General features: G+C 47.1%; 2 protein-coding genes across 5 annotated transcripts in view; one reads left to right on the top strand and one right to left on the bottom strand.

Moving 5' to 3' along the window:
• The window catches only part of LOC135399188 (uncharacterized), a 43,020-nt gene extending 42,058 nt beyond the window's left edge, over positions 1 to 962 (top strand). For all 4 annotated transcript variants that reach the window (XM_064630956.1, XM_064630957.1, XM_064630958.1 and 1 more), the window contains one exon: positions 32 to 962. In XM_064630956.1, coding sequence (XP_064487026.1) covers positions 47 to 880 — 834 coding nt within the window. In that variant the 5' untranslated portion in view covers positions 32 to 46 and the 3' untranslated portion in view covers positions 881 to 962. The remainder of the gene's footprint in view (positions 1 to 31) is intronic.
• Positions 963 to 20,596: 19,634 nt separating this feature from the next.
• On the bottom strand, positions 20,597 to 24,036 carry LOC135399186 (recombining binding protein suppressor of hairless-like). The gene has a single exon (XM_064630953.1). It carries the CDS (start codon positions 23,589 to 23,591, stop codon positions 21,714 to 21,716), a length of 1,878 nt encoding a protein of 625 aa, XP_064487023.1. The 5' UTR covers positions 23,592 to 24,036; the 3' UTR covers positions 20,597 to 21,713.
• Between the last annotated feature and the right edge of the window lie 1,943 nt (positions 24,037 to 25,979).

Genomic DNA, 25,979 nt, shown 5'->3' with positions numbered 1-25,979 from the left:
GATTTGGTACTGATTCGATCATTCTCACTAGGATATCAGTACCGGAATGAGTGGCCAAGATAAGACCCTCGGCGCGTCCGCAACATCATCTGGTGGACGAACCGACCCCGTAGAAGCGCTTCAAACGCTCCGCATCAGCACAAGGTACACGCCCCGTGGACCAGAAGAGGACCCTTTCTGGAGACAGCCAGCCGTTCGCCAACGTTTCGGAAGGTGCATACCAACATTAGAAATCGTGGAAACGCCCATTGACATTGAGGCGGTGAAGCCACTCGGCTCACTCCTTTATGACTTTGTCGACTCCCGCACGACCCCGGTCATGACCAAAACTGAGATGGAAGACGTGGTCCAGAAGCTCTTCTACATAAGAGCGTGCCATGTTAGTCGTCTGGCGAAAGCATCAGAGATAAACCGGTGCTGTATCACTGGACTCCCCGCCACCATCCGCGTCCCCCAGCCCATCAACGAGCTGCTAGGCATGGTAGCCAACGACAAGGGCAACGTTGACGGCCATTGGTACGTCGTAACAGTACCAGCCGTCGCCGATGCCCCCTGGAAGAAATGGGACGACGCATTAATTGCGAAGTGGCAGCTGCAAATGGGGAGCTTGTCTCGCTTCTGTTTGATGGACGAATTTTCATCAAACTGTGGTGATGGCACAGGCTACCTCATGCACGTGGCCACAAAGACTACTGGAGAGACCAGGAGCGTCAAGAAGCTCACTCGGGCGATTTCCCTGATAAGGGAAGCGTACTGGGCAGGCTGTCTAGGCGACGTCCTCAAACCAGCCATGGCATACACGGCCGGTGGTTACGTACCCATCTGGGTTCAGGACCCACGGACGTGGCTCGTAGATCGGTTCCGACACTCCTTCACGTAGCCGCCTTTGGTGTAGGATGAGAATCCTCCCACTCTACTTACATATTGTAAATAAACTCTTACCCTTTTGTTGTTTACGTTCATTTGTGTGTTTGTGTTTGTATAGTGTGATAACGCTGTTCTAAAGGTAGGCAGTTCGTGGCAAGACCGTCAGAACTATCCGTTCAGCTACTCAGCTAACTAGCCGCTTTCGGGAAAGGTCACCGCCATACAGGAAAGGTTATCGCGAACACCGTCACATGTACTCAATCTCGCTAATAATGTTGTCGGAAAACGAAGACATGGAAAGACATGAAACGCTATGCAGGTAGGCCAGCTGTTTGCGCAGCTCTCCAGTTTCACTCTCTCCCCTATTGCACGCGCAGCGACCTCATTGCTTCCTCTCCCAAATAGGGGGTACAATCTCAACGTGAGGCGCACGTGGTTTCTTCGTCGAGACTATAGGACTACCCGGGTTCGAATCCCGGTGCCGTCTGTGCTGTCTGGGGTTTTTCCTGGGGTTTCCTCAGACGCTGTCGGACATATGTCGGCAGAGTTCCCTTAGAAGTCGGCCCAGGACGCAGATTCCCCCCAGAGCATAAGTCGTGACGTTGCCCACCTCTGTGAGGTCAACAACGGCGGGCTCTTTCAGTACCACCACCACCACCACGTGATCTCTTCTGTGTACCGATGCCGGTCTACGAGTACCGCCCTTATTGCTGCCTTGTCATTGGACAGACACTTTGTCACGTGGTTTCTCAAAACTTTACTTACCCCCTCTCCTCTACGCAAAAGCAAACTGTCTCACCGTATTGACTGTTGTGGCCCGGATTCAAAGCCGGGGAAATCGAACATTTGGTGCAGACATTTCATGTCGTCATCCACTTCTAATCAGGCTTCCCGATTAAGTTTTTCTGCCTATACGTTTTGAGGCCATTCTCCATCTACCCCACCCTTCTGTAGTGAAAGCGACCTGAAGCGAAGGAACCGCTTTGAACTAAAGCAGACAGTACAAGACGCCGCTGTTCTTGACATATGACCCGAGATGGAAGGCCGTGTTTTAAAGGCAGTCCCTTTCATTGTCCATCGACCGCCACCAGACAATGCTTTGTTCGACCCGCTCTCAGGCTCCCTAAATAAGTCATATTGAGTCCTCCAACGGCGCTTCACAGGGTTTCCCGACTCTTAATTGAAATATTATTCCACTGGAACTGGGCGCTTGAAAGTACTTCGGGGGAGAGTATAGGCGTATGATGGCTCTGCTAAGCTGTTAGAAACAGTTATTTATGGACATTTATGTTTCTCATTTTTGCGTGTGAAAGGAATATAGTCTGTGCAGTCGGCTGGTTTTGAGGTTAAAGCTGAGCTCCATTGCTCACTCAGCTTCAGAAATGCTTGTTGAGACGAAATTAGGAATGCTGTCCTATCGGCGGAAACGCGCATGAGGTAGCTGCTCTATACCCACAAATTAGTTATTGGAATTTGGAATTGGAATTGGAAATGAATGAAAAATATGGTGATATGTTAGTCCCGACCCCAGTCAGGACTGGCTACTCCAAAACGCGTTTGTGGGTGGAACAATGGAGCCAGGAAAAAGAGGAAAAACAAACAAATAAACAAACAGGAAACAGGTCAAGTGGATCAAGCAGAAGAAAGCGTAAAGGGAAAGGGGGGAAAGGAAAGGGGGAGACGTTATGAACGAGAGAAACACTCACTGGTTCATAATGTCAGAGACGGCGCGAACACAGAGTGTCACAGAAGCTGTCACAGGGTGTCAAGCAGGTTCGAATCGGTAAAGAAGTCGACAAGAGAGCGCAATGCCGTCACCTGGTGATATGCAGGCCAGCAGCCATTAATCCTGACGAATACCCCAAGCAGCACAATATTGGCAATACTGGCCAAATATTGGTCCAATATTGGGCTGACATTGCCAATATTGGTCCAATATTGGGTCAAGATGTTTTGCTGCTTGGGACGTATCTAACATGCAAAATAGGCAAATACGACTCAGCTATGAACTGATTTTATGACCAGTATACGCTGGTACAAACAGATTTAAGAATTCTTTTTTTTTCTTCTGACGTTTGTTAAAACTGTTGCTGATTGGATTAAGGTACCACTCAGTATCTTCAGATCACCATACCTTGATCACTTGTAACTCTGTCCGCATTCTACGTTTTTAAAATGGGGCTCACATACGAAAGTGCCACTACGTTGGTGCCTCTGCACAGTGAAGTCGCTTCAGCTAGGACGGCTTAGTGCCACCAGTACCAATAAACAATAAATAATTGCCTTTTCCGAGCAGACGGTACATGTCAAATTTCGTGCTGCGAGTTTTATCTCAAATCCAGAACAAGAACCGGAAATCGGACAGTGATGTCACAGACTCCAGGTGGCTGACAATAAAATAATTATTTTACAACGTAGTCCGTTGTTTTTTTTCTTGTTTTTTTTTAAATATGGAAATTAGTATGTTGCGCATTGTATCTGAACATCATAAGAAAGTACGCGACATGGCGTCTCATCGACATGGCGTCTGTGTGGACTGTCACCTAAAAGGGGCTACAAGCAGACCTCCTCCTTCATTTAAACCACTCAGCGGCATTTCTTCTACGACGCAGAAGGTAACGTAATACCAAAATAACGGCGCGAAAACAGCTTACAAAGATGGCGGACTTCCGGCACACATGTGGCGCTATTGGTCAACCATGACAAGAAACTACGTGGAAATCCACATTACATTTTCCCCCTCGATGGTCCCGTGATGGATGGAGGAACATAAGTACACGTGTTCTGGGGAAGCTACACGAGCTCGACCTCATTATTAAAAATAGTACCCAAGTATTGATTGCCAAAGCATTTAGCGATAACGTTCCTTAGACTGTTCCTCCATCGCTTGGCTTCGACGAATCCGGCAAAAAATATGAGATAAGGGCATAAGAACTCATTCTGGTGGACTAGAGAAAGTGCAAGTGAAGAGGGAGATAGCAAGCAGGCCAAGCTGGAGTCGGTCCCCGTTTCAGGTGCCAGGGTACGAAGGGGTAATTTCGCGCAGCCTGGTCTGCAACGCGTTTGACGAAGTGCAGGCCATACAGAGATCGGTATGCATCCGTGTTCGGACCGGTGAATGTCCTGATTTAGGCCTCGCGTGAGGGGAGGGGACTAATAAACGTGGACTAATTGCAACCTAGGGGGCGCTGTAATTGCTCCACAATTTCCTCTATTTTTTATTTGTTTCTTTATTTACAAATACTGCACACGGCTTGCCGCCCAAGCAGGAGAGGTTTTTACACACTCCGCTCAAATGCATGAAGATTTAGAGATGATGCACCTTCAGGAGACAGAGAATTCCAAGAACAACAAGAACTACTTGAATGACGATGGGATGAGGTGAAGGTGGGTGAGGTGAGTGAGGTGAGGTGGGATGGGTGAAGGAATTCCACTCCTCTATGGTATGTGAAAAAAAAAAAAGGAATACGAAAATGCATTAATACGTAGCCTGAATTATCTATTTATTTATTTACCCTCAAGGCCCAAACGCGCAATACAGAGGGGAATGAATAAACTGAACATGAATACACTTATACATTAATTAAATTTAAATTAAAATAAGTTTAATTTAATTTAATACACTTATCATGTTTTAGCCTCGCAGAGCGGAGGGGAGGGTGCGGGAGGTATAGGTTTTTATTCATGTGCAAATGCCCATTGTACAACGAAAACTAAAATTTAAGGCGAGCTATTTTGCGCCGAAAATCCAATGATTCTAAACCCAATTGTTTAATTATATTTGTAACAGAGAAAGTCCGATGGTAATCACTAGTAGTCCGGGCAGATAAGCGCTGAACTTTTTCAATTTTTGGTATCATATTCGTGTGGTGTGGGTCCCAGACACTCGAGGCATATTCTACGGCTGGTCTGATTAGTGTGGTGTAAGCATTTAGTTTTACAGGACGAGAAGCCTTTGCTAATTTACGTCTCAAATTTTAGAGTGTATTTGTAGGAGGATTAGATGGATGGTCCGGCACACGAGAATAATAACAATAATAGAGTCGATTTAGAACAAATTAAATCTCGGTATTTCGTCTGCAGGACAACGTACCCTCTTCGGGGAAGACCAGCACAACCTGCTGACATATCATTTAGTGCAAGGGAAAGCTTTGAAGAATGGCATCCAGGGCGCATAAGCCTCGCATCAGTGTTCGCCTTTATGACTGACCGTTTATTTACGTACCGCTGACATAATGACTCCGCTGGTACATTGTATACAGAAAAATAAATCACGCAACGCAGGCTCCATCAGTCGCCTATGCCAAATGCCGCTATAGCGCATGCGCGGAACTTCGGAATGCGCATATACTACGTGTATTGGTTAGTTTGTGTGTTCTACGAGCCATCCGTCATTTTGCCGCGGCAAGCAAGAGCTGCCCTGGCCTAAACGAACGTTTATGGTGCACTTTTGTTTCTGCGCCGCGATGTTGAGGTGTTGTTTGAGGGCTAGTGTCTGTGCGGAGGGGGCGATGTCCCGAAATAGAGCCCCGCGTGGGCAGCTGCCGGCATCGTCCCGGCATGTTCGCCGAGTGCCGTCACGTAGTACGGAAAAACATGCGCACCCCAAGAGTTGCACCGTCCGAGGTTGTTGGGGTTCAGAGTTTTCCGCGAGGGGTCGTTTAACTTCAAAGCTCGCTTTGCCTACAGGGTTGCTAGCTATATACTGGTAAGAGACTTTGGGCTCTTAAAGGAGCATGGAAAGACTCGAGAAAAAAATATGCCGGGAGAACTAGAAATTAGGATTACAAGCCATATGGGACACACATTCGCACAAAAACTACGAGTGTAGCGCGTAACAGCGCGAGTGTAGGTGAGTCTGGAGCGCAAGAGAGCTTTCAATCTCGCGGGTCAGAAAACCCTCTGCTTCCTTCCGCTGCCGCAACGCGCCGCCAGCATGGACGGGCAGACCGCTCGTCTACCCAATGTCCCCTCCCCCCTCCTTCGGCTACCAGTCTGCATAGTATGCTCAATTGCTCATATCACGCAGTAAAAAAATATGTTCCAAGTCCCTCCCATGCTCCTATATGGCAAACCGAAACGGAAGAGCGTCGGAAAGGGCAGATACGAAGTTTTATAGAAGAGTAAATATTTGGGCCTGTTCGTACATGTCTATGTGTAAGAAGACCAGCGGTAAAAGACGAGGCATGACAAGTAGAAGTAGGCAGTCCTTACAGTACAGGAGTAGTACAGAAGTAGCTGGAGTCCAACGTGCGTTTGTCTCCTTCTACTTCTCTTTTCTCGTCTTTTACCGCTGGTTTCCTTACGCTAGGAAGTTTCAGCTGTCAAGGGCACTCTGTAGTTCGAAAAGTTGAAAATCCAGGAGTCTGGTGAAGGTGGATTGAGGTAAAACCCTTATGTCGAGAGTTGCGATATTTCGAACATCGTTCGAAATATCGGCCCTTCGATGTGTGGATGTTCTCAATGTCGATGCGAAAGCGGATACGCCTATTTCAACAAGCGTGGATGTGATCGCGAATCTTATGCCTGTGCCACAAGGTGCAGAACAAATAACATTATCGTCTAATGCCATTAGGGTCCCAAATGGCATTATCCACGAGGGTCGTACCACACGTCAGTTTGTGTCTGTTTGTGTTTGTGATGTCGATTGCCGCCCCTTCGGCGCCTTCATGCGTTCTTTTGCTTTTGACGATGTCACACAGTTCCAGCTTTTCCTTCATCAAATAATACTTGTGTAACCTGAAATTATTAAATAACCTTGTCCTGCACAGTACAAAGTGGTTTTATGCAAGAATAAAATGGTTACTCTGCGCAGACAATGGGCGCGAGAGTAGGCATTTCATTGTCGAATGAGTCGTGGCGATCTCATTAATTAAGCAGAAACTGTCATTCAGACAATTTAAATGTCGTTAAATGTCTCCATGTGGTACCCACGAATGACATTAAGACCTTACGGCATTAAACGCTTAATATCATCTTCGTACTCGTATGGCAGGGGTACTTCTGCAACGCGGGCAGAACAAATGACATTATGGCGTAATGCCATTCGGGTGCCGAACGGCATTATCCACGAAGGTCCTGCCGTGCGTCAGTTTGTAATGACATTAAACCCCATGATGTCGATGCCGCCCGCTCACTAATCAACTAAAATTTACGACCGTATAAAAAATTAAAGGTGAAAAAACATGTCCGAAGTGCATGTATTAAAATTCTGAAATTTAACAATAGTGACTTTATTTTTATTCGGATAAGCTGAAATAAATGCCTTATTAACGTGGTCACGTAAAAACCAACTGGCACCCAATTCAAAACAAACAGTATGGCACTGGCATCATCTGTGTCATCGAGCTTATTGTCGGTATACTCGTCAAAGTATACTCATGTAACCTCGAATTATGAAATAATCGTGCCCTGCACGGTACAAAGTCGTTTTATGCAAGACTAAAATGGTTACTCTGCGCAGACAATGGGCTTGAGAGTAGGCATTTCATTGGCGAATGAGTCGTGGCGATCTCACTAAGCAGAAACTGCCATTCAGACAAACTTCATTAAATATATTGTTCATATGGTACAGGTACCGCTGTGGTACCGGTATGGTAATGGCGCAAAGACTTACGGCAGTAGGCGCTTAATGTCATTGTTTGAGCCCGTGTGGCAGGGGCGTGGCAGGGGTGTGACAGCGTGTGCATTTGGATATACTGTGAACCTCACCACTCTTACCTCTATGTACAGTACCTAAAGATGCTATGATTGTGTTGTAACCCAGTACAGATCTGAAGGATGCCGGTTGACGAGAAGTCAACAAGTGCTCTTGGCGGGACTCGACCCTGCACATCTCTGATCGCCGGTCAGGTGTGGTACCGGCATTCGCTTACGTTTCGTCCAACTGCCGTCCTTCAGATCATTGCTTATGTGTTGATGTGTTTTTCTCACTTGTATGTTCAGCCTCTGATATTTTTAGGTAAGCATTACAACCCCACACGTACGTGATAGGAATGCGCGCGCTTCTCCTGCAGCTCATTGGATGCCGCCAATCTTTGCTTCCTGAGGATTCCTTTGGTTGCCACCAAAGACGGGCTCTGTTTTCACGTCGTCTGTGTCACGTCGAGACTGGGAGGTACCCGAGTTCGAATCCCGGTGTCGGCTGTGCTGTCTGTTTTTTTTTTCCTGGGTTTTACTCGAGACTCTTTGAAACGTATGTCAGCACAGTTCCCTTAGAAGTCGACCCAGGACACACATTCCCCTGGGCTTCAGTCAGTCGTGACGTTGCCCACATCTGTGAGGCCGACAACAGCGAGCCCTTTCACCATCACCATCACCACCACCACCACCACCACCACTCTTGTTCTTTGCGCTTTTTCTTCTAAACGGTAGCGCTGTGTGAACTAATTTGGCTTGCACTATACTAATTGAAACACGGATTTTCAATTGAGGACATTTTTTTTTTCATTTTAGTGGCCCTTTAATGTTGTTTTTGTGCAATGTGCTGGTGTAGCGGCATCACTTAGAGTTGCTTCTTGTCTTAATACACGCTTACAACACTGTTAGCGTGTTGCATGCAATTTACGTATGCATGCCACGCACCGGACATCAATGAAAAACTAAAAAAGTTTCAGTCTGAGCGAGCTCCTTTTTGTGCTTTAGCATTTCACTGTTGCATAATGTTCCTTGCGCTACTCGAAAGAATAACGAAAAATATAACCACGTTCGCTTCCATTTAAGCTATAACAAGAGCTTGCCATATAGCTCTGGCAAACGAGGGAAAAGCACCTTCCCCGCGCGATGCTGTCGTGCTGTGGGAAAGCCCGCCTTAGGGGGCGCCCGCTTACTGCCTTTGGTGTTAGCTGTTTTGTTTTTGTTTTTTGTTTTTTTGTTTTGTTTTTTTTGTTTTTTCACTAATGCGCATACGTAGCAGCCCGCTCTAGAGTTCATAATCGAAGAGTGGTAGGAGAACTACGGGCTATAAAGACGAAGCATGCAGTCTTCGTAAAGTAAAGCTGAGGAAGGCTTAAACTAAGGAAGCTGCAGTGTTGCTTTTTGATTGTGCTACACTTCATATCGGACTTGACTTTCCCATTTTCACCGAGATTCTGCTAAAGTAAAGCATGGAAGGGTGCCAAGAGACTCTCTTATCACTCATTGATTATGAGCTCTGCACACAAACGCGCCGAATGCTTCACCTTACTTGTCCTACAGCATTTTATACTCGAACGAGTTTTTGTGGTAGGTGAAGTGTCTGAGGATTTGAAATATGTTTTAGCGCGTTCCATAACGCAACACTCTTAAAACAGATTTCACCGCTGCAACTCGATATTAGCCAATATGTCGTTCCGAATAATATGGTTATCCTACCTGATTTGTTGAAAACGGGAAGGGTGCGCCTTTTTTGTGAACTTATGTACACTCTTAAAATGAGTTTCACCACATAGCACGCTCTTAGTCAACCATCATCCCGAATGACAACGGTCTCGCCCCTGATTTGTTGAAAACGGGAGGCGGAACCTATTTTGTAGCCATTATGCACGTGCATAATAGGCTCCGCCCCCCGTTTTCAACAAAGCAGGGGCGAGAACGTTGTCATTCGGGATGATGGTTGGCTAGGAGCGTGCTATGTGGTGAAAATCATTTTTAGGAGTGTAGTTCTGTTAATTGTCACAAAAAGGCGTACGCCTCGTACTTTCCGAAAATCAGGAGGTATATATATGTATAACGGCATTATTCTGCGCAATGAATGGTTGACCTTGAGCGTGCTGCGTAGTTCCGTTTTAAGAGCGTTGAACACGAAGGTGTAAATTCGAGGTTGGTTCTCCGTGACCTTTTTTCCCTTGCTGATAATTCGCACGGGCGGCTTTATCGGGCGAGACGTCGGCCGAAGAGATTGAGGAGGAAAGCACGGCTCCAGGAAGATACCTATCGCGGAAAAAATGACCAAGAGTATCCGGACGACGCTGGAAGAAACGAAGGGAGATCTGTGAGATAAAAATCGAAGGAAAAGAGTACTGAGATTTTCCTCGATTTGTTACGATATCTAGATGTGACCGCTCATCTCCAATGCTCGAGATTTATTCCAATCCAGCCTTATCCGTGTACACCACCAAATGAGGCCCTGTCTTCTTGCGCAAACACGATATCGGGTTCCCGTTGGAATCGTTGCAGTCCACAGGCTGTATCAAATTCAAAACTAAGCAAATACGCTATTCGGTAGCGAAAGACAAAGGGGCATGGAGTGAAATTGGTTTGAATCAAATTTTCCCTGCGTGGTTCGAAGGGCAAAGTACTCGTATACTCATGCGTTTGATAAGAGCTGCCGCCATTGGTCTAGGCAGAGCGGAAGGCCCGCTAGAATCCCATCCCATTGCAATAGAAAAACGACGTAGCTATTGCGCGATCGTATATTATTACACCAGAAGGAGAAGTGGAGAGAGGGACCGAAGAGAGCGCATCACGTGTCATACCGACACGGGCACACTTTCCCTATGTTTAGAATGCATTCCGTAATCAAAATACATCGCCGTGCACTCTATAGACGACCTGCGCCCCTATACGTAATTGATTACGTAACGCCGCCGCGCAAAGCACGCTGGTGAGCACTGTCAGCCTTATTAGCCTATCAGCCGACGCCTTCTTGCCCATCACAGCAAAATATAACCTCGAGCCGGTCTTCTATAGTGACGTCACGTGTTTATAAACAGAGGGTCGTCTATTACCACGCTATCGACGACCTGCACCCCTACGTCATCGATTACGTTTCACTGCCGCGCAAAGCATGCTGGTGGGCACCCATCAACCCAAGCAGCACAACATCTTAGCCCAATATTGGACAGATATTGACAATGTCAGCCCAATATTTGGCCACGATGCTGTGCTGGCCAATACTGGCAATATTGGCCAATATTGGCCATGTCGGCCCAATATTGGTCCAGTATTGCCAATATTAGGCCAATATGCTGTGCTGTTTGGGAACCTTTTCCGCCTATCAGCAGACGCATTTTCCCCGCTTCTCGCCCACCACAGCAAAATAAAACCTCGAACCAGTCTGCTCGTTACGTCACGTGTATGTAAACAGAGGGTCGTCTATTACGTGCACTATTATGTGTGTGTAGTTGCTATTGTTGTAAGAACCGATAGACAGCTATTCAGTTCGCCAATACGCAAACCGTGCGTCCGTCGCTGGTGCGTCTCATGACGAATGACTGTCGTGCAGTATGCCCACTGCTACTCAACGTGACGTCATTAATGTATGGATTCGTAGGTGTCCGTGTGACAAACGATGTTGCGCCATTGCGTGCCGATTGCCATCAATAATTTCCGGAGGGCCACATTTTGTGTCGCCGCCTTCGCAGAATTTTCTTGTGTACGTGCACAGGATGTCGTTTCCGCTAACGGGACCCTTAATATTCCAGTGAGCTTTTCCCATTTCCCACGTGTGCTGTAATATATGGTCGATCGAATTGATTTGGTTAAGGATAAGGCATTGCGGTGGGGTCATTATATATTGCGGGTGAAAGTCATCTATGGTGGATACAACGTAGTTAATTTGGTTGTACATGAATTTGGGTCTGAGATCGATATGACTAGAGTCACTAAATAGAGAGCAGATTAGCGACACTGAGCCACGCCGGCGAGCGGGCCCGCCATCTTGAGTCAGGCGCGACTGCGTCGCCTAGCAATGGGACGCCCATCTCCCCCTTCTCCGGTGGAGAACAACGCGCTGTCGAGCCAGCTCACATCCCAGGAAACCCGTTTTGCATGGAGGTGACTATGGACGGCACGTTCTTGGGAGGAGAAACCACGTGATACGATAGGCCCAATCGCGGACACGGAACGGCGGCTCCGGCGCGGAAGAGGAATACGATACTCTGTACCCCTATTTAGTGACTCTAGGTATGATCAGAGTCACTAAATAGGTATAGAGTATTCCTTTTCCGCGCCAGAGCCGCCGTTTGGTGTCCGCGATTGGGTCGGTCGTGTCACGTGGTTTCTCTTTCCAAGAACTCGCCGTCCATGTTGAGTCAACTGCGCGTTGTTCTCCACCGGAGAAGGGGGAGATGGGCGTCCCATTGCTAGGCGACGCAGCCGCGCCTGACTCAAGATGGCGGGCTCGCTCGCCGGCGTAGCCCAGTGTCGCTACTCTGCTCCCTATTTAGTGACTCTAGGCATGACCTGAGCGCTTTGCGGCTACACAATCGAGTGGCCACTCCGAGGATGTGGGAGGTTCACACTTCCCGCAGGAGCTTTGAACCTGCAAGGGGCCACTCCGGAAGGTCTGCAAAGGGCCACTCCGCAGCAGGCTCAGACGTAACTCGTGAAGCGGTCATTCGCACCTACACCGATAACTCTCACTCGCCGACAGTTTACGACGTCGACGTATGTTTGAGTTGTGCCTTCCTGATAGCGCGCGTGACCCATCCTATACGACGACTTCTTCATCTGCATGTTGAAACCATGTCTGATTAACGCCAACACGAACGACCAGCATGCTTACACACTGCGCTGTCATCCTACCATCTATATTGCAACCTCCTATTTCATGCTCTCAACTACAACAGCAACGTTCATTGGAAGATTCTAGCCAAGGTCGCGCAGAAGACTGGGAGGTGGTGGGTTTGAATACCTACCACCAGCTGTGCTGTCTGAGGTTCTCCTTGGGTTTTCCGACGGTCTTTCCGGACGAATGTCGGCACAATTCCTCTTGGAGTCGACCCCATACTAACCCACCTGTCCCGCACTCCTTTCTGCTGTCCTCTCTCCATCTGCCTGCGTGTGTACGCCGCTCATAGCCACAGTTGCTTCGCGGCGCTAACACAGAGCACACTACCAAACTACGATGCCGCCCAGCTGTTGCTACCACCAGTGGAGCTCCCGCACCACGCACCTGAACGATTGCGCACAGAGAAAGAAGTTTCAACACATGCTGAACCTCGGTATTATTCGCCCTTCCTGCGGTACCTGTGCGTCTGCACCTTCACAGGGAGCCCAAGAAAACCGGCAACTGGAGGCCTTGCGGCGATTGTCACATATTGTACCGTGTGACAAGATCGGACAGGTAGCTCGCTTCCAGACATTACAAGGGTTATGAAACGATTTCCTCACTCTTGGTCGCTCATGATCTCAGTTGTCTCGTGACGTAAACCCCCAATTATTATTATTATTATTTCACTCTTGGAGGGATCCTGTTGGTGACGCGGGGATTTGTCTCCCGAATACGCTGCCTGTGTGCAGTACGTCTCTGCGCAGGGGAGAGGATAAAGTTTGGATAAACCACGTGACCAAATATCAGTCCACTCACAAGGCAGCTCATAGGGTGCTCGTATATAGAGCGGCACTGTACTCAGTGGGGGTCAGTGTTACCAACTCTCTAATGGAGATCTCTCTAGATCTAGAGGATTTGAAGTCTGACTGAAAAAAAAAGAAAAAAAAGAAGAATTCCTTCGAAATTTAGGGAATTTTACTGCCGTGACATTTGTACCGAAAATTTAATTATTTACAATTTTCCCTGGCTCAAGCAAAGGAAAAGCGCAACCACAGAAGGACTTGGGCTGATCGCTGGTATCACTTCGTGCCGTAATTTTCCCAAGCACCGACGGCAGGTACTTCAAGATCTGAGCGCCCATGTGCTCCGCACATCCACTCTCGGACAGGGACCCACGGTTTTGTTTTCCTTTCCATTTGCCGCCTCCCACCAAGTCGACCTTGGTATCTTGTTTGTTATCGGAGAGAAACCGTTATGAAATGTTGAGTGTACCATGAAATCACGACGCAAATATAACTTTCTCACACATTTATTCGTATTTTCCGACTGGCTTGTCGCCCCAGGACAAGGTTGCGCTTAGGTGATATCGTTTACTCGTATTTGTTCTCGACACCGTTGGCGGTAGTTCAATGAGTATGTGAGCCGCTGCCGGACAAACTCGCAGTCTGGGGAAATCTGGAGAAATGTTTCGTCCAATCCGTGGGAAAAACACTAACGTAAGTTGGCAACACTGATGTGGAGTCCAGGGTAGAAACAACGTGCGCCTCATGGTTAGCTGTTAGCCCCTTGTTTTGGAGAGGGAAACTAGGGAGCTGCGGACACAGCCTGTCTATACTTGAATGTCGTGTAGTCCTACAAGCAAAGTCATATGCCGATGCCATCCCGCGCTCGGAAGTTATATCACGCACCGAGAATATGTGGCAGAGAGAGAAATGTGCTTTCGCTCTCTTCTGCAGCCAACGACGCATGAGCATCTTCATGGGAAGGTGTGAGGCGTACGTGTTCCCATGGTAACTGTCTGCTCCTCCGCAGGAAAATTCCCGTTCGGCGTCGCGCTCTGTCTATCGAGTCTTGTTAGAAAGCGCTTTTCTCAGTTTTTGCAACAAATATTATTACAAAAGCAGTGTGCTCAGGAGGCGAGTATAACTTCGTGTATTGAATATATGGTCCACAATATTATAAATAGTGCATTAACCACATGTGGTTAGAGATCGTTCATCAAGCCCTTTAACAACTTCGCAACAAGGTTGCACGTAGCCATCATTTTGTCAAAGCCTTGTTTATTCAGATCGCGCACCACCACATTCGCGTTTTTCCTGGCAGCTATCATTATTCCCTTTCTCATTGTCTGAAATCTGAAACTCATTTGGGTCTCCGAAGCGCATACTGGTAATCATCGTCTTGTGAACGAAGTCCTGTATGACTTGGGTGGGTAGCACTCTCGCCTACATCCTTGTTATCAGCAATGAGTTCCATTTTTTTGCTAATCATCAAAGAGACAGATGTGGACATTCATGCGAGACCCCTGAACTTCATTTCCAAGTTTCAATCGAGTTCGGTAGCACGAACAAAAAAATTCAAAATCGGCTTTTCTCTGTTTCAAATCGCTCCTTTCAACAATCACAGAGTGTAATAACCCACATATTAACTGTGGAACAAAGTTCAATAAATGAACAAAATGAAGGGGAAAAAGGGGCGACTCAGCTGCGTTCCCATATCCTTTATTATCGATGCAGCGTGGGACTAATTTGCTCCCCAGATCGGTTCATTTGCTTTATCAGCCGTCCACGATAAAAGGATGAAGTGGGGAGACGTGGATGATTGGAGGGGGGAGGGGGGTGCAGTATCGAACGGTACGTGGAACACGTGACACCCGTGACCTCTCCAGCTACTAATATACTGCCGGCTCAGTTCTGTAATTCTCTCAGAGGAAGAGGGGAGAATTTTACGGCGGCCGCGGTGTCATTAGGGTCTCCCGCGAGGTCTTTGTGAAATGGCCGTTTATCACGGTGGCCCTTTTGACGCTCTCCCCATTTTTGACGCCTCCTCACCCTACACCTCCCTTATCGTCAGAGCCCGAATATAACCGATTCGATAAATGATTCCCGCCACGAGGTGAACGGGGCCGTAACGGTAAGGGAGGTTCTGTAAGAGGGCTACTTTAATAAGTGCATTGACGAGCAAAGACTTTCCGGAAGCTATAGGATACGAGTTGAGAGAAGAGGGGTGGGGGGATACAGGCTATTCCTTTCTCCACGCCTCCTCAGGCTATGTAACCGTGTATGTTTAGGACTTCATCCTGCATGAGTTGACGTGAAATCATCTAACAAAGTTTTCCGAAAGGTACGCATGCGTACATTCAAAATAAACAGTACGAAAGCCGCAGATTTTCTTAAATAGAGTAGTAAATTTGTGTCAGATTTAATGCGCTCGGTATGGCTGACATATGACACCCCCATACGAAACGTTCTCACAGCTCGTCATGATTTATATTTAGGTCCTTGTGTTTTCGGGGGGGGGGGCGTCTTTTTTTTTTCTTTTTTTTTTTTCCTTATTTTTGTGGCAGTACAACTGGGCTATATGGATATATATCGGGTGGAAGAGCAAATTATCGTGTTGGTGGTAAATGAATAGAGTGCACATCTAGCATTCACCACAGCGCTCTCCAGTGCCTGCGTTGGTGGCTGACTTTGCACATTTATAAGTTACTTTCCGGGGATTTTCGGGTTTTACCCCAAGTGACAGTGACGATGATGCAAATCGAGGGGAGGGGTAAGAGCGGGTTTTAGGGGTTTAACCCTGGAACACAAGGTCCTATTTACGCTTAGATGTCGTCATAATAACCTGAACCTCCGAACGCTTTCACAGTATGCGGTGTGCGACTCGAGGTGAAGGGGTAGCACGCTGCCCCCCCCCCCCCCATCCACGGAAAAAAATACTAAAAACGATCACTGACCAGGCAGTGAGGGGGGCATAGAGGGGGAGGGGCGTTATTATTACAGCTATTTTGTAACGGCTTTATGTGTCATTGCCGACATGTTTCTCATGCTGAAATGACAAGGCCACCCCTCCCAACTCCCCTTTTCCCGAAGGGGTTGCAAGGTAGTGGGTGTCGCAAAACATATGGGGGGGGGGGGTGTACATGGGCATGGAAGAGTCACTGAGACCAGTAGTTGGTAGGCTTCAGCGATGATATACATATCAAAATCGGGAAGGAATTCTTTCTTCCTTTTGCCTTCTTTGCTTTTTTTTTTTTTTTTCAGAAATCGACGGGGGGATACTTCCACTCTTCAACTTTCCCCCCCACCCAGTGGAAGTGGGATCTACCTGCATTCCCATCATGTCCATGTTGCTCATCTTTGTAAATTGGTTTCCAAATACCCCTTCTCTCTTTCCTAAATTTGCGATTCCGTTTGCTGCGCAAAAATAAGAGCGCAAAAAGAATTTTCAGCTGACATTCTCGACCTGTTCCATAGAGGGCTCTGCCCTACCGAACCGCTTGCGCATCGTTCGTTCGGCAGTCGTGAGATGGCGATACGGGCTTGGCCGCCAAGTTAACCACGAGCTGCACGCGTGAGTTTCGGTTTCGGTTTACGTATTTGTCGGCAAGTCTCTCACTTCTGCAGAGGCATCCTCTTGAAGTAAAACCACATAAAATCTCCATAGTGTCTCTCTGTCTCTCTCTTGACATAAAATCTCCTCAGCGCCGGCCACCCCCTGCACAGGAAATCAGGGGTAAAGGGTAAGGGATAATCAGGGGTTTCTCTCTTGAAATCAGGGGTAGGTGGCTTGTCGCCCGAGTCGCCGTGCATAAAACGAGGGATTTCATAAATGGACGGTCATAAATGAAGTGTTGGCTGTATTTGTTTTATACTGAAATGTGCTTATTAATTCAATTTACAGAGGCATACACACCACGTTCACGTACTTCGCGTACATTTCAGACGTAGACCCCATTATCGACTGTATATAGCCATCGAGTATCTGCGAGATGTTATTCCAACTTGCTGCAATCTTTGGTTCGTGATGGTATACGAGGTTGTGTTGTGTTATGTTTATGTGTTTATTTTGGTTAAGTGCCCTTACAAAAGGCGACCGAACCTACAGTGTGTACCCCTAAAGAGCGAGGCAAGTATGTATGTCTGTTATATGACAGGGGTAAGGCAGGTGGTGAGAACCCAGGCGTAAAATGTCTTGCTCCATCGGTGTCAGCCGTTTGTAAGGTGACGCACATGTGCACATGCAGCTGCTCTTCTCATTGAAGTGCACCGAATGCAATCAGTTTCGTTTTTATTACAATATGTTCTCACCGCAGTATCGAAAGCCCATCGTAAATAGGTGGGAAGATGATTTTTATTCGAGGACAGACGTCGAAAAATTGACAGCGTGTGCTTTTATTTAATTTTTGAACTTTATATTCAAAGTGCGAAGCATGAAATTAAATAGAGAAACCTGGCAGATTTCACTTCAGATCAGGCAGGGAGATCCTTTCGACCTCCTGGATTTTCATTATTTTTTTTATATTTAGAAGCTCATCGCATGTGATAAAAACCAGGAGGTAAAACGAGAGATTTCTACCAGATAGTTTTTGTGCAAAATAAAATACAGGAAATCCGGCCCTGAATTAAAGTGTGCCACTTTTGCCAATTTTTGCACGCGCGTGTCTCCTGATTTTTAAAAGGTCTTCTTGCGATTTTTTTTTTTATATGCTTAGTATATACGTATACCCATGCCAGCAGGCCAAGCGCGAATTTGGGTGCGCGGGTACAAGGTACAGGTTCTGAAATATAAAAATTGACCATTGACCACACCATTTTAGCAGTAAGATGCCATCATACGATCCCAATACGTGATAACTGATAATCTAGTCACAGCGCCTGGAGCGCGTCCCTTTACTCCAGTTCTGCGTTGAGGACGTGCCTTCTTTTCAAATTCAAAAGAAAAACAAATATTGGATAAACGTGCTGCATCAACCCGGCATACAAGATTCGCATGTGTGGCAAAGTAAAGACATCGTAAAATGGAGCTCGAGAAACATAGCGCGAACAGTGGACAGCAAATACAGAAAAAGGTGACGTTTTCTTCGAAACTGAGTGAAATAAGTTATTACGGTCATTACAAAATACTGCATCCACTTTCGCAGCCTTGTAAATACATGTACATAAACTACCACTTTTGGTCACGCAGAGTCGCCATTTTCTGTGTTGTAAGACATCGTTAGACAACCGCTATCCCCGTTCGCACGCGGAGTAGGACAATGTTTTGTCGGGTTGCAGGAAAAAATGGTCCCGGAAAATGGGAAATGATTCCGGACGTTTTGACGCGCTCATCGCCATTGTGCATCTTTTGCAATTTTTTTTCCTTTTTTTTTTTTTTTTTCAGCGAAGTAAAGGTCTAACATCGGTCTATGTCCTCTCAAGATAAATAAAGAAATAGATCAGAAGAGGCCCTTTTCCAGAAACGGTCGCGCACAATCCTTGCGTTTTCGAAAGATACCCAACTTCTTGCCTGTTTCAGGAGGTACCTGCATATAGCACATGCACGGTATAGATATACTAAGTGAAAGAGCATTTAAATCTGATTAAATTGATGTCAGGTGTTGCAACGTGCGACATCTACAGCCAGAGAAATGACGCGTTGAAGTTGGAACAAGATTGGGCGCGCTGGAGCATGTTAGGCAATTTTTATATCACAGAGCGTTGTACCTGCGCGCCAAAATTTGCGTTTCGCCTGCTGGCCTGGGTGTATAGTAAATCGCAAGAATATATTTTAAAACTCACGAGACATGAGCGTGCAAAAACGGCAAAAGTGAAACACTCGAATTCAAGTCCAGATTTTATCGATTATTTTGCACGAAAACTATTCGGTAGCAATCATTCGTTTTACCGCTATTTGTCATCACATGCGAATGAGCTTCTAAATTTTAAAAAATAATGAAAATCCTGGAGTTCAATGGGACCTCCCTGCTTGATCTGACGTGAAATCGGCCACATTCTTTTATTTTTTACGGGTCTGCGCCGTCGTGAAGAGCCCCGCAAATTTTTTTTCCTTTTTTTTTCGGACAAGGCACGTAGGCACATCTAGTTATGACTAAGGACAAGTCGCTTTTGTAACACGATGTGGTCAAGCAGTCTGACCATGTCCCACCTTCCGGGTAGCAATACAAGGTTACATGCGTGTACCGAGTATGTAAAGCAAAATAAAAAAATCTGCGGGCAGGTGTGTCCTAGAAAAAAAGAGAAAAACTCGTTACAAGGTTGTACCAGTCGCTTTCCACCTTTTTCTTCGTGAACAAACAAGGGAAAAAGTCTTATGACGGCGCTCCAACCACCTCTGACTATTATATCTACTTTTGTTGCATACAGTACAGTGTATACTTTACTTTCTTTTTTACTTTACACAGTACTTTATACAGTACACTGTTCCATCGCCATGCCCTGTTTTTTGTTGTTTGCTTTTTTTTTTGTTCACTCAACTATGTTGATGTCCCCCAACCCCCTCATGTAACGCCGGCAAGGGCCTTTGAGGTACTATATGCATAAATAAATAAATACCATTACCACATCACCACTATAAGTCTCAAACTTTTGCATTTGCAACTCTCAAAGCAGTGTTGACATTGTCTTGCATACTTCCTGCAATGCACAATATTCATGTGTATGACTGTCAATGTGCATCCCTCAAACACTGTGCCGACTTTGTCCAACCATCTTCTTGTGGTGTATGCCCCATGCTCAAACAAACTTGAAAGAGGAAAGGGCATAAAAATGCAATGAAGTGTTTTTCATGCACTAAAAACAAAATCAGAAAGATATGCCGCTCCCTCAACAGCGAAATATTACCTCTTCAATTACACTCGTGCCATTTATGTAAGCAACCAGAATTTACTGAACCATCTGACTGTGAAAAATGCATTTTCATACTCAACAATACATCTCAGCAGTCATGGACAGTGCATTGAGTGACACGCAATTGGATTGGTTGTTGTCACATACACAAAAAATCTGAAAGATAAAATGAGCCAATTCGTGAAGAAACAATTGAGATGCAAAATATACTGTTATAAACTGTGTGCATATATTGAGTGGATTGTGAAGTCGCTCGACAATGTCAGCATAACAAGAGCCTGACGACATACACAAGTCTCCTCGTATCATCGTGATTAGAATGTACGTTCAAATTCTGTGTCGTTATTGACATACACAACAAAACAGACTCCTTGATGGTACCTTCAATTTCTAAATGCTTCCAAAGCCAACTTTCCTTTGCTCAGTTTGTTTGTTTGTAAGGAAAAAAAAAAAAGAGGAGAAATTGAATTGAATTTGCTCAGTTTCTTTTTTTCTTTCCTGGTCACAACATAGGGAAAATGAGAGTGTTATTTTCGGAAAGAAATACGATTTACAAGAAACAAGAAGCCGCGCAAATTAATTGCAGAAAGAGATTAATGACACGACACTGATGATAATCGGAGTGATATAAAATCTTAAAACCTTTTTTTATTATTATTATTACAAGCTCATAACTCTGTACACACACTGCAAGATGTGGTCCTTGGATCTTACATATTTGGTTTGTTGTGACTCGAAGCAAGGTGCGAAAAAAATAGATCGCCTAAAAGAAATTCACGCACTTGGGAAGGAACTGCCAACACAACAGTGCACAGTGTAAGAGAAAAAATAGCCACAAAGAACTCACTTCAGTATGCATTGGATACAAAAACCTTTCTCCTTCACAGTTTAAAAGGACATTTCAGATGTGAACTTCTTGTAGTGCTGATGATAAGGGTGGTGCAGCCATCAAATAGCATTTTAGAGTGCTTACCCTACTTCCACAAGATAAAGGATTGCTGCGTGACGAAGAAAAGATTGTACGTAGTCCACATTATGGTACATACCCTGAAGTGATGCCATGCTAAAATGGCTTACGTACGCTTCACCAGCACGTGCAGCACTGAAGAGTGCCAAGATAAAGTACTGCATAGATATCGGAGTTCATCTTCTTCGGAAATAATACTACGTTCGGGGTTCTGAAGGAAAATGCACTGATGGTATCACATCTTGCAAAAAGGCCATGTGGTTACAGAAGAGGAGGGAAAAGACTCGCTAAAAGATTCTCTGATAATATGTATTATGTTTGTACATATTTACACAGGTTTCACTCTGCAACTAGAGATTTGGTTAGATTGAACTAAGCAGTCCCCATCACTGTGATACATAAACGTAAACCTCGGCAATCGCAGCACACGTACGAAACTATCGTGATTTTGTATCAAAGCCGCCGCAGAAAGTGGAACGAGAGTCTCAAAAAGAGAGTAAAAATCCTGCTCCCGGGACACCTCAACCACAAACGCTGAATCCCATAGAGTTGTAGGCTCTTGTATTAAAATTTGAATAAATAAAATCGATAATATTCCACGACTCCTCCAGTTCACAGTTTGCTTCGCGTGTTTTTTGTTGCGTGTCACACAACAGAACGTCCACACAGGAAAAAACTGCCTCTCAACGCCAGTTGTTTCACCACGTCCTCACACGACAGAGCCCACTCTCGGCGAAAAGCATCGTGATTGTCGTTACTTTCCAGTCAGTCCACTAGATCACATGTAATGCTGGTGGTGCATGATGGCTCCGTGATCCTCCGGTGCGGGAGGATGGGTGTGTGCATTAGCTGGCCGGAGAATGTCGTGTACCACAGACGGATAGGGATGCTGTCTGGGCCCGGGCTCGGGAGTGTACGTAAACGTTAGTCCGGTCGCGTAGATGACACCGTCACTGCGAACCAACGACACGGGGACCTGCGTCGGCTGACGCACCCACTGCCAGCCCTCTCGGAAAGCCGAAATGTCGGGCACGACGCACAGCATACACTCTTCGCAGCGATACATTGTTTCGGCTTCAACGTCGCCAAACCAAACCTTGAGGTTTGCCGTCAGGTTCTCGCCCTTCAGCTCCAACATGGCGACGTCACCACCACCGTTGAGGTGTAGGCTACTAACAACTGGCACGGGCGTCACCGGTACGCGCACTGGTCCCATCCCCTCGTAGAAAGTGTATTCCGCCTTGTCGGTCGAAATGATTGTCCAAGATGCACCGTCGTTTATCATCTCCTTGTTTGGCTCTTTCGGACACGGCGTTGCCTGGAACTGGATGATCTTTTCCTGCGAGAGGCAGAGGTACATGCGTTCCGTGTCTTTCATGTAAAACGCACACTTGTGCAGTTGGGAGACTGGGTCGTCGGCATCGAGCAGGGCGTTCTGTTTGTCAACTTTGCGGATGACGAGCCTCGGCAACGCCATCCCCGTTACGGAACAGACCAACTTGACCGTGGAGCCGTAGTGGATGTAGCCATCCCGCACGGTGAACTCTTCCGACTCCGACTCTTCGTCGTCCAGCAGGTGGATCGTGAAGGCTCCCCACTGGCTGGAGCTGGCGTGGAAGTTGCCGTTGTCAACGTGCAAGTATCGGGTGCTCACCGTCTGCGATCGGAGCCTGTTGAAGAGCGCGACCCGGGTCCCAGATGCAATGCACAGGTCCGCGTTCTTGAGCGACTGCTTCTTCTTGGACGGTTTCGAGATCACTTTGATGCGCTTGCTGTGAAACACTCCCACGTCTTCCCCGTTGCCGTAGAACAGTTTCACTGACAGCATGAAATGTTTTCGCTTGTCGGAATCGCTGATGAAGAGGGTCTTTGCGGCGCAGTAGTTCTTCCCGTTGAAATCCAGCTGCTGCATGTCCTGGTCCGAGTTTCCGATGCCTATGAATGCGCACAGTTGCGCCGCCTGTTCAGACTCACCGTCGTGGAGGAGTTGGTCTCGCTTGCGCTGCCATCCGTCGCCCAGAAGGTAGATACATGGGGGAGGGCAGAAGAACCGTTTCTCGTTACCGTACGACTTTTGGGCCACCTTGGCGTGCAAGATGACCAGTACCATGTCGCCACGTTCGCGCAAGTACCGGCTCATGCTGTCCCGCGTGAGCCGTTGCTCCTTGCGTCGACTTCGGTAGCGGTCGTCCGGTGGGGAAGGCATGGGGCTGGGAGGCAGTCGCGCCGGCGCTTGCACCCCGAGGTGAGGCTGCGGCGGCTCGGGTACCGACTTGACACCCGACGCCAACGATCCGATCATCATGGGTGGCTCGTGATCACCGGACGTCGGCTGCATACTGTTCTTGTTGTACGCCATCGGGCTGTGAGCCGAGCTGAAGTAGGGATGCTGGGCTCGAGGGCCTCCGTGACTTGACATGTCAACGGGTCCCCCTCTGCGGTCGCCTCCATTAAGCTGCGGGCCCAACTCGAGCATCAAGTCGCGGTTGTACTGGGGAGCATCTCCGGGGGACGCAGCTGTTGAGTACGGAGGTGGTGGGACAGCTGTGGGATTGTTTACACCGTACGGAGAGTTATCGTGCGGGGAATAACTGTTCTGCACATGATGATGATGATGATATCCATACTGGTCCTCAGTCAAGTACACGTCGTTCATGATAGAGCGGGTGGTGGCACAAAATCACGTTACGTCCAATCACGGACAACTCGCACACGGCGACGAAGAGTCGAACACTAGCAGTGTGGAGCATGCGGACAAACACATGAGTGCGGCTGACTCGTAAGGACGGTCGTCATCGAATGGTGCGAAGCGACTGTTGTCGTCACTTGAGTTTCCGCCGAACAACAACTTCACGTCCGTAATGCCTTACGTGGCTGGGGAGGGAGCGAGAGGATACGACGGCATCTTTCCAGCGCACCATCAGCAGCGAATGAGCGACCCGAGCGGCAAATTGGACGACACTAACAACGCCCGCGAAGATGCAGTGGACTGCGACCACCAGTAGCACCGCACACTCCGAGGGCAACGCGTGGGAAACCTCCGATTCTCAGCAAACATCGTGGGAAACAATGGCAGACAACGGCTCTTCCCGCCCTGCGCCGTCACTCCCCGCAGCTTGGATGAGCTTCTCTCTCCGCTCACTAGATGGACACGTTTTTGCGCTTTCGTGCATTTTTCGCTCGTTAACCGCGAAATATGTTCCTTATACTGCGTAATGCAGTGGTATATGTTAGGTTTCATTACAAAATTAATTGTATTCAGACGTATTCACAAATAGCTGCTGTAAATAATAAGAACTTGTAGCAGAAGACGCAAGGGAGGCCAAGCAATAGTCGGAACAGCGCTCTGCGCGAGGAGGAAGCGAGGAGAGTGGCAAGCAGATGAGGAGAGAAGGTTTCTGGAAAGGGCGAGAGAACGGGAGGGTGAGGTTCGTGGGAGAGTTTGTCGGAGAAAATGAAAAAAGAAAGCAGAGGAAAAAAAGGGTCTCCAGTTGCCGAGCGTACGGTTAATTTCAGAAGCGTCGCGTTTTTTTTTCCCACAGGACGATCTAGCACGGGCGCGAGAGAGGGCTGTACCAAAACGCGGAGCCAATGTTTTCCGCTGTCCGGTCGACGACGTTGTACCTTCGTGTCCACGATCCCTCGACCTCTCTCATTTCTGGAGCGCATCTTCATATATATTGTACTTGTTCCACTCGAAAAACAATCAAAAGAAAAGTGGACGATAACGTATTCCTGGTGGGAAGACGTCGTTAATGCGCACAACAATTTGTGCTCGCGCTTTGTTTCCTTTTATTGGAGAGGGGTTTGTTGTGGTATTTAGGGTTAATTTTTTTACGGGACGTTGTTCTCGGGGTGGAGATGTCCTTGAAATGATGGCAGGGTCGTAGTTTCACGCCCCTTTCTTCGCATTTACATCTTCAAAGGGTCAGGAAACGTCGGTGCTTGATCTCCTTGTGCGTGAATGTTGTCAGTCGTTCCGCTTATAGCACTGCTGTTGCTCGGAACTTTATGTTGTATCCCATTTCGGTGTGCGATAGTATACGGTTACATTTGTACGCGCAGTTTTATGAAATCTTCTACGACCATTCACGGAACTGCATAGGTGCTGGGTGAGCTGTCTCGTTTTCTTCTTCTTTCCTTTTTTTTTTTTTTTTTTTTTGCCGTATCTCGGATTTATCACCAACCATCTTCTAAGAGCCCGCTACGAATATCGAATATATTTTCAACCCTTTCCTCCTCACGTGTGCTTCTAAACATAACTACCGTTCCCTCCACACGTTGCTTTCACTTTTTTTTTTTCCTGACTTTGCATGGAAAAATACTGAATAAAAAAGAAAAACAACACCACCCTCGAACGAGGCAGGAAATAAGTCACGCGCTGCTGCGACAACGACGCGAGGCTCGCACGTTTTCAGGCACAAGGAGATACCATTCCTGCCAGCAGAATGGAGGTACTTCGGGGGCATCAGTTCCCCCCATGCCGCCACCATCGTCGCTGGCTAGCGGCGAGTTCTCGGCGCTCGCGGGAGTGAACCGGGGAATCGAATGGTAGCACCTGCTATTTTCTCACGGTTCCCTCCTCCTCGCGTTCTCATCCTCCTCGCCCGTATTCTGTCTGCTCCAGAAAGGGGCGAAAAAAGAAAGAAAGAAGGAATCGTGCGCGTGTTTTTCGGTGCCCTATGCGATGTACTTGCGCGCCGTCGCTTTACGTATAAGGGGGAGGGGGGGGGGAAGTAAAACTGGGGGGAAATTGACTGTCGGTAGCTTTTGAGGATTATTAGAGCTATCGAAAGTGCTGTCACACGGAAGACGATGATTGGATAGGATTGGAAAATAAAAGTAGGGAGAGACAGCTGAACTAGCGACAGCGTTATTCGTAATCCAGACGCATTGCCACCCATTGTGATGTCGATAATATTGATTACTTTCTTCCTACGATGCCAACAATGGATTTTCTTTTCTCCCCCCCCCTCTTCTGTACCACTCATAGATATATAGTGACAAGGCGTTTGAGACCTCTCATCTACGGTTAAAACAATGC

This window comes from Ornithodoros turicata, chromosome 6 (assembly GCF_037126465.1).
Source record: "Ornithodoros turicata isolate Travis chromosome 6, ASM3712646v1, whole genome shotgun sequence".
NCBI lineage: Eukaryota > Metazoa > Arthropoda > Arachnida > Ixodida > Argasidae > Ornithodoros > Ornithodoros turicata.
The sequence above is the reverse complement of the archived record's forward strand: the minus strand, read 5'-3'. Positions and strand labels throughout refer to the sequence as shown.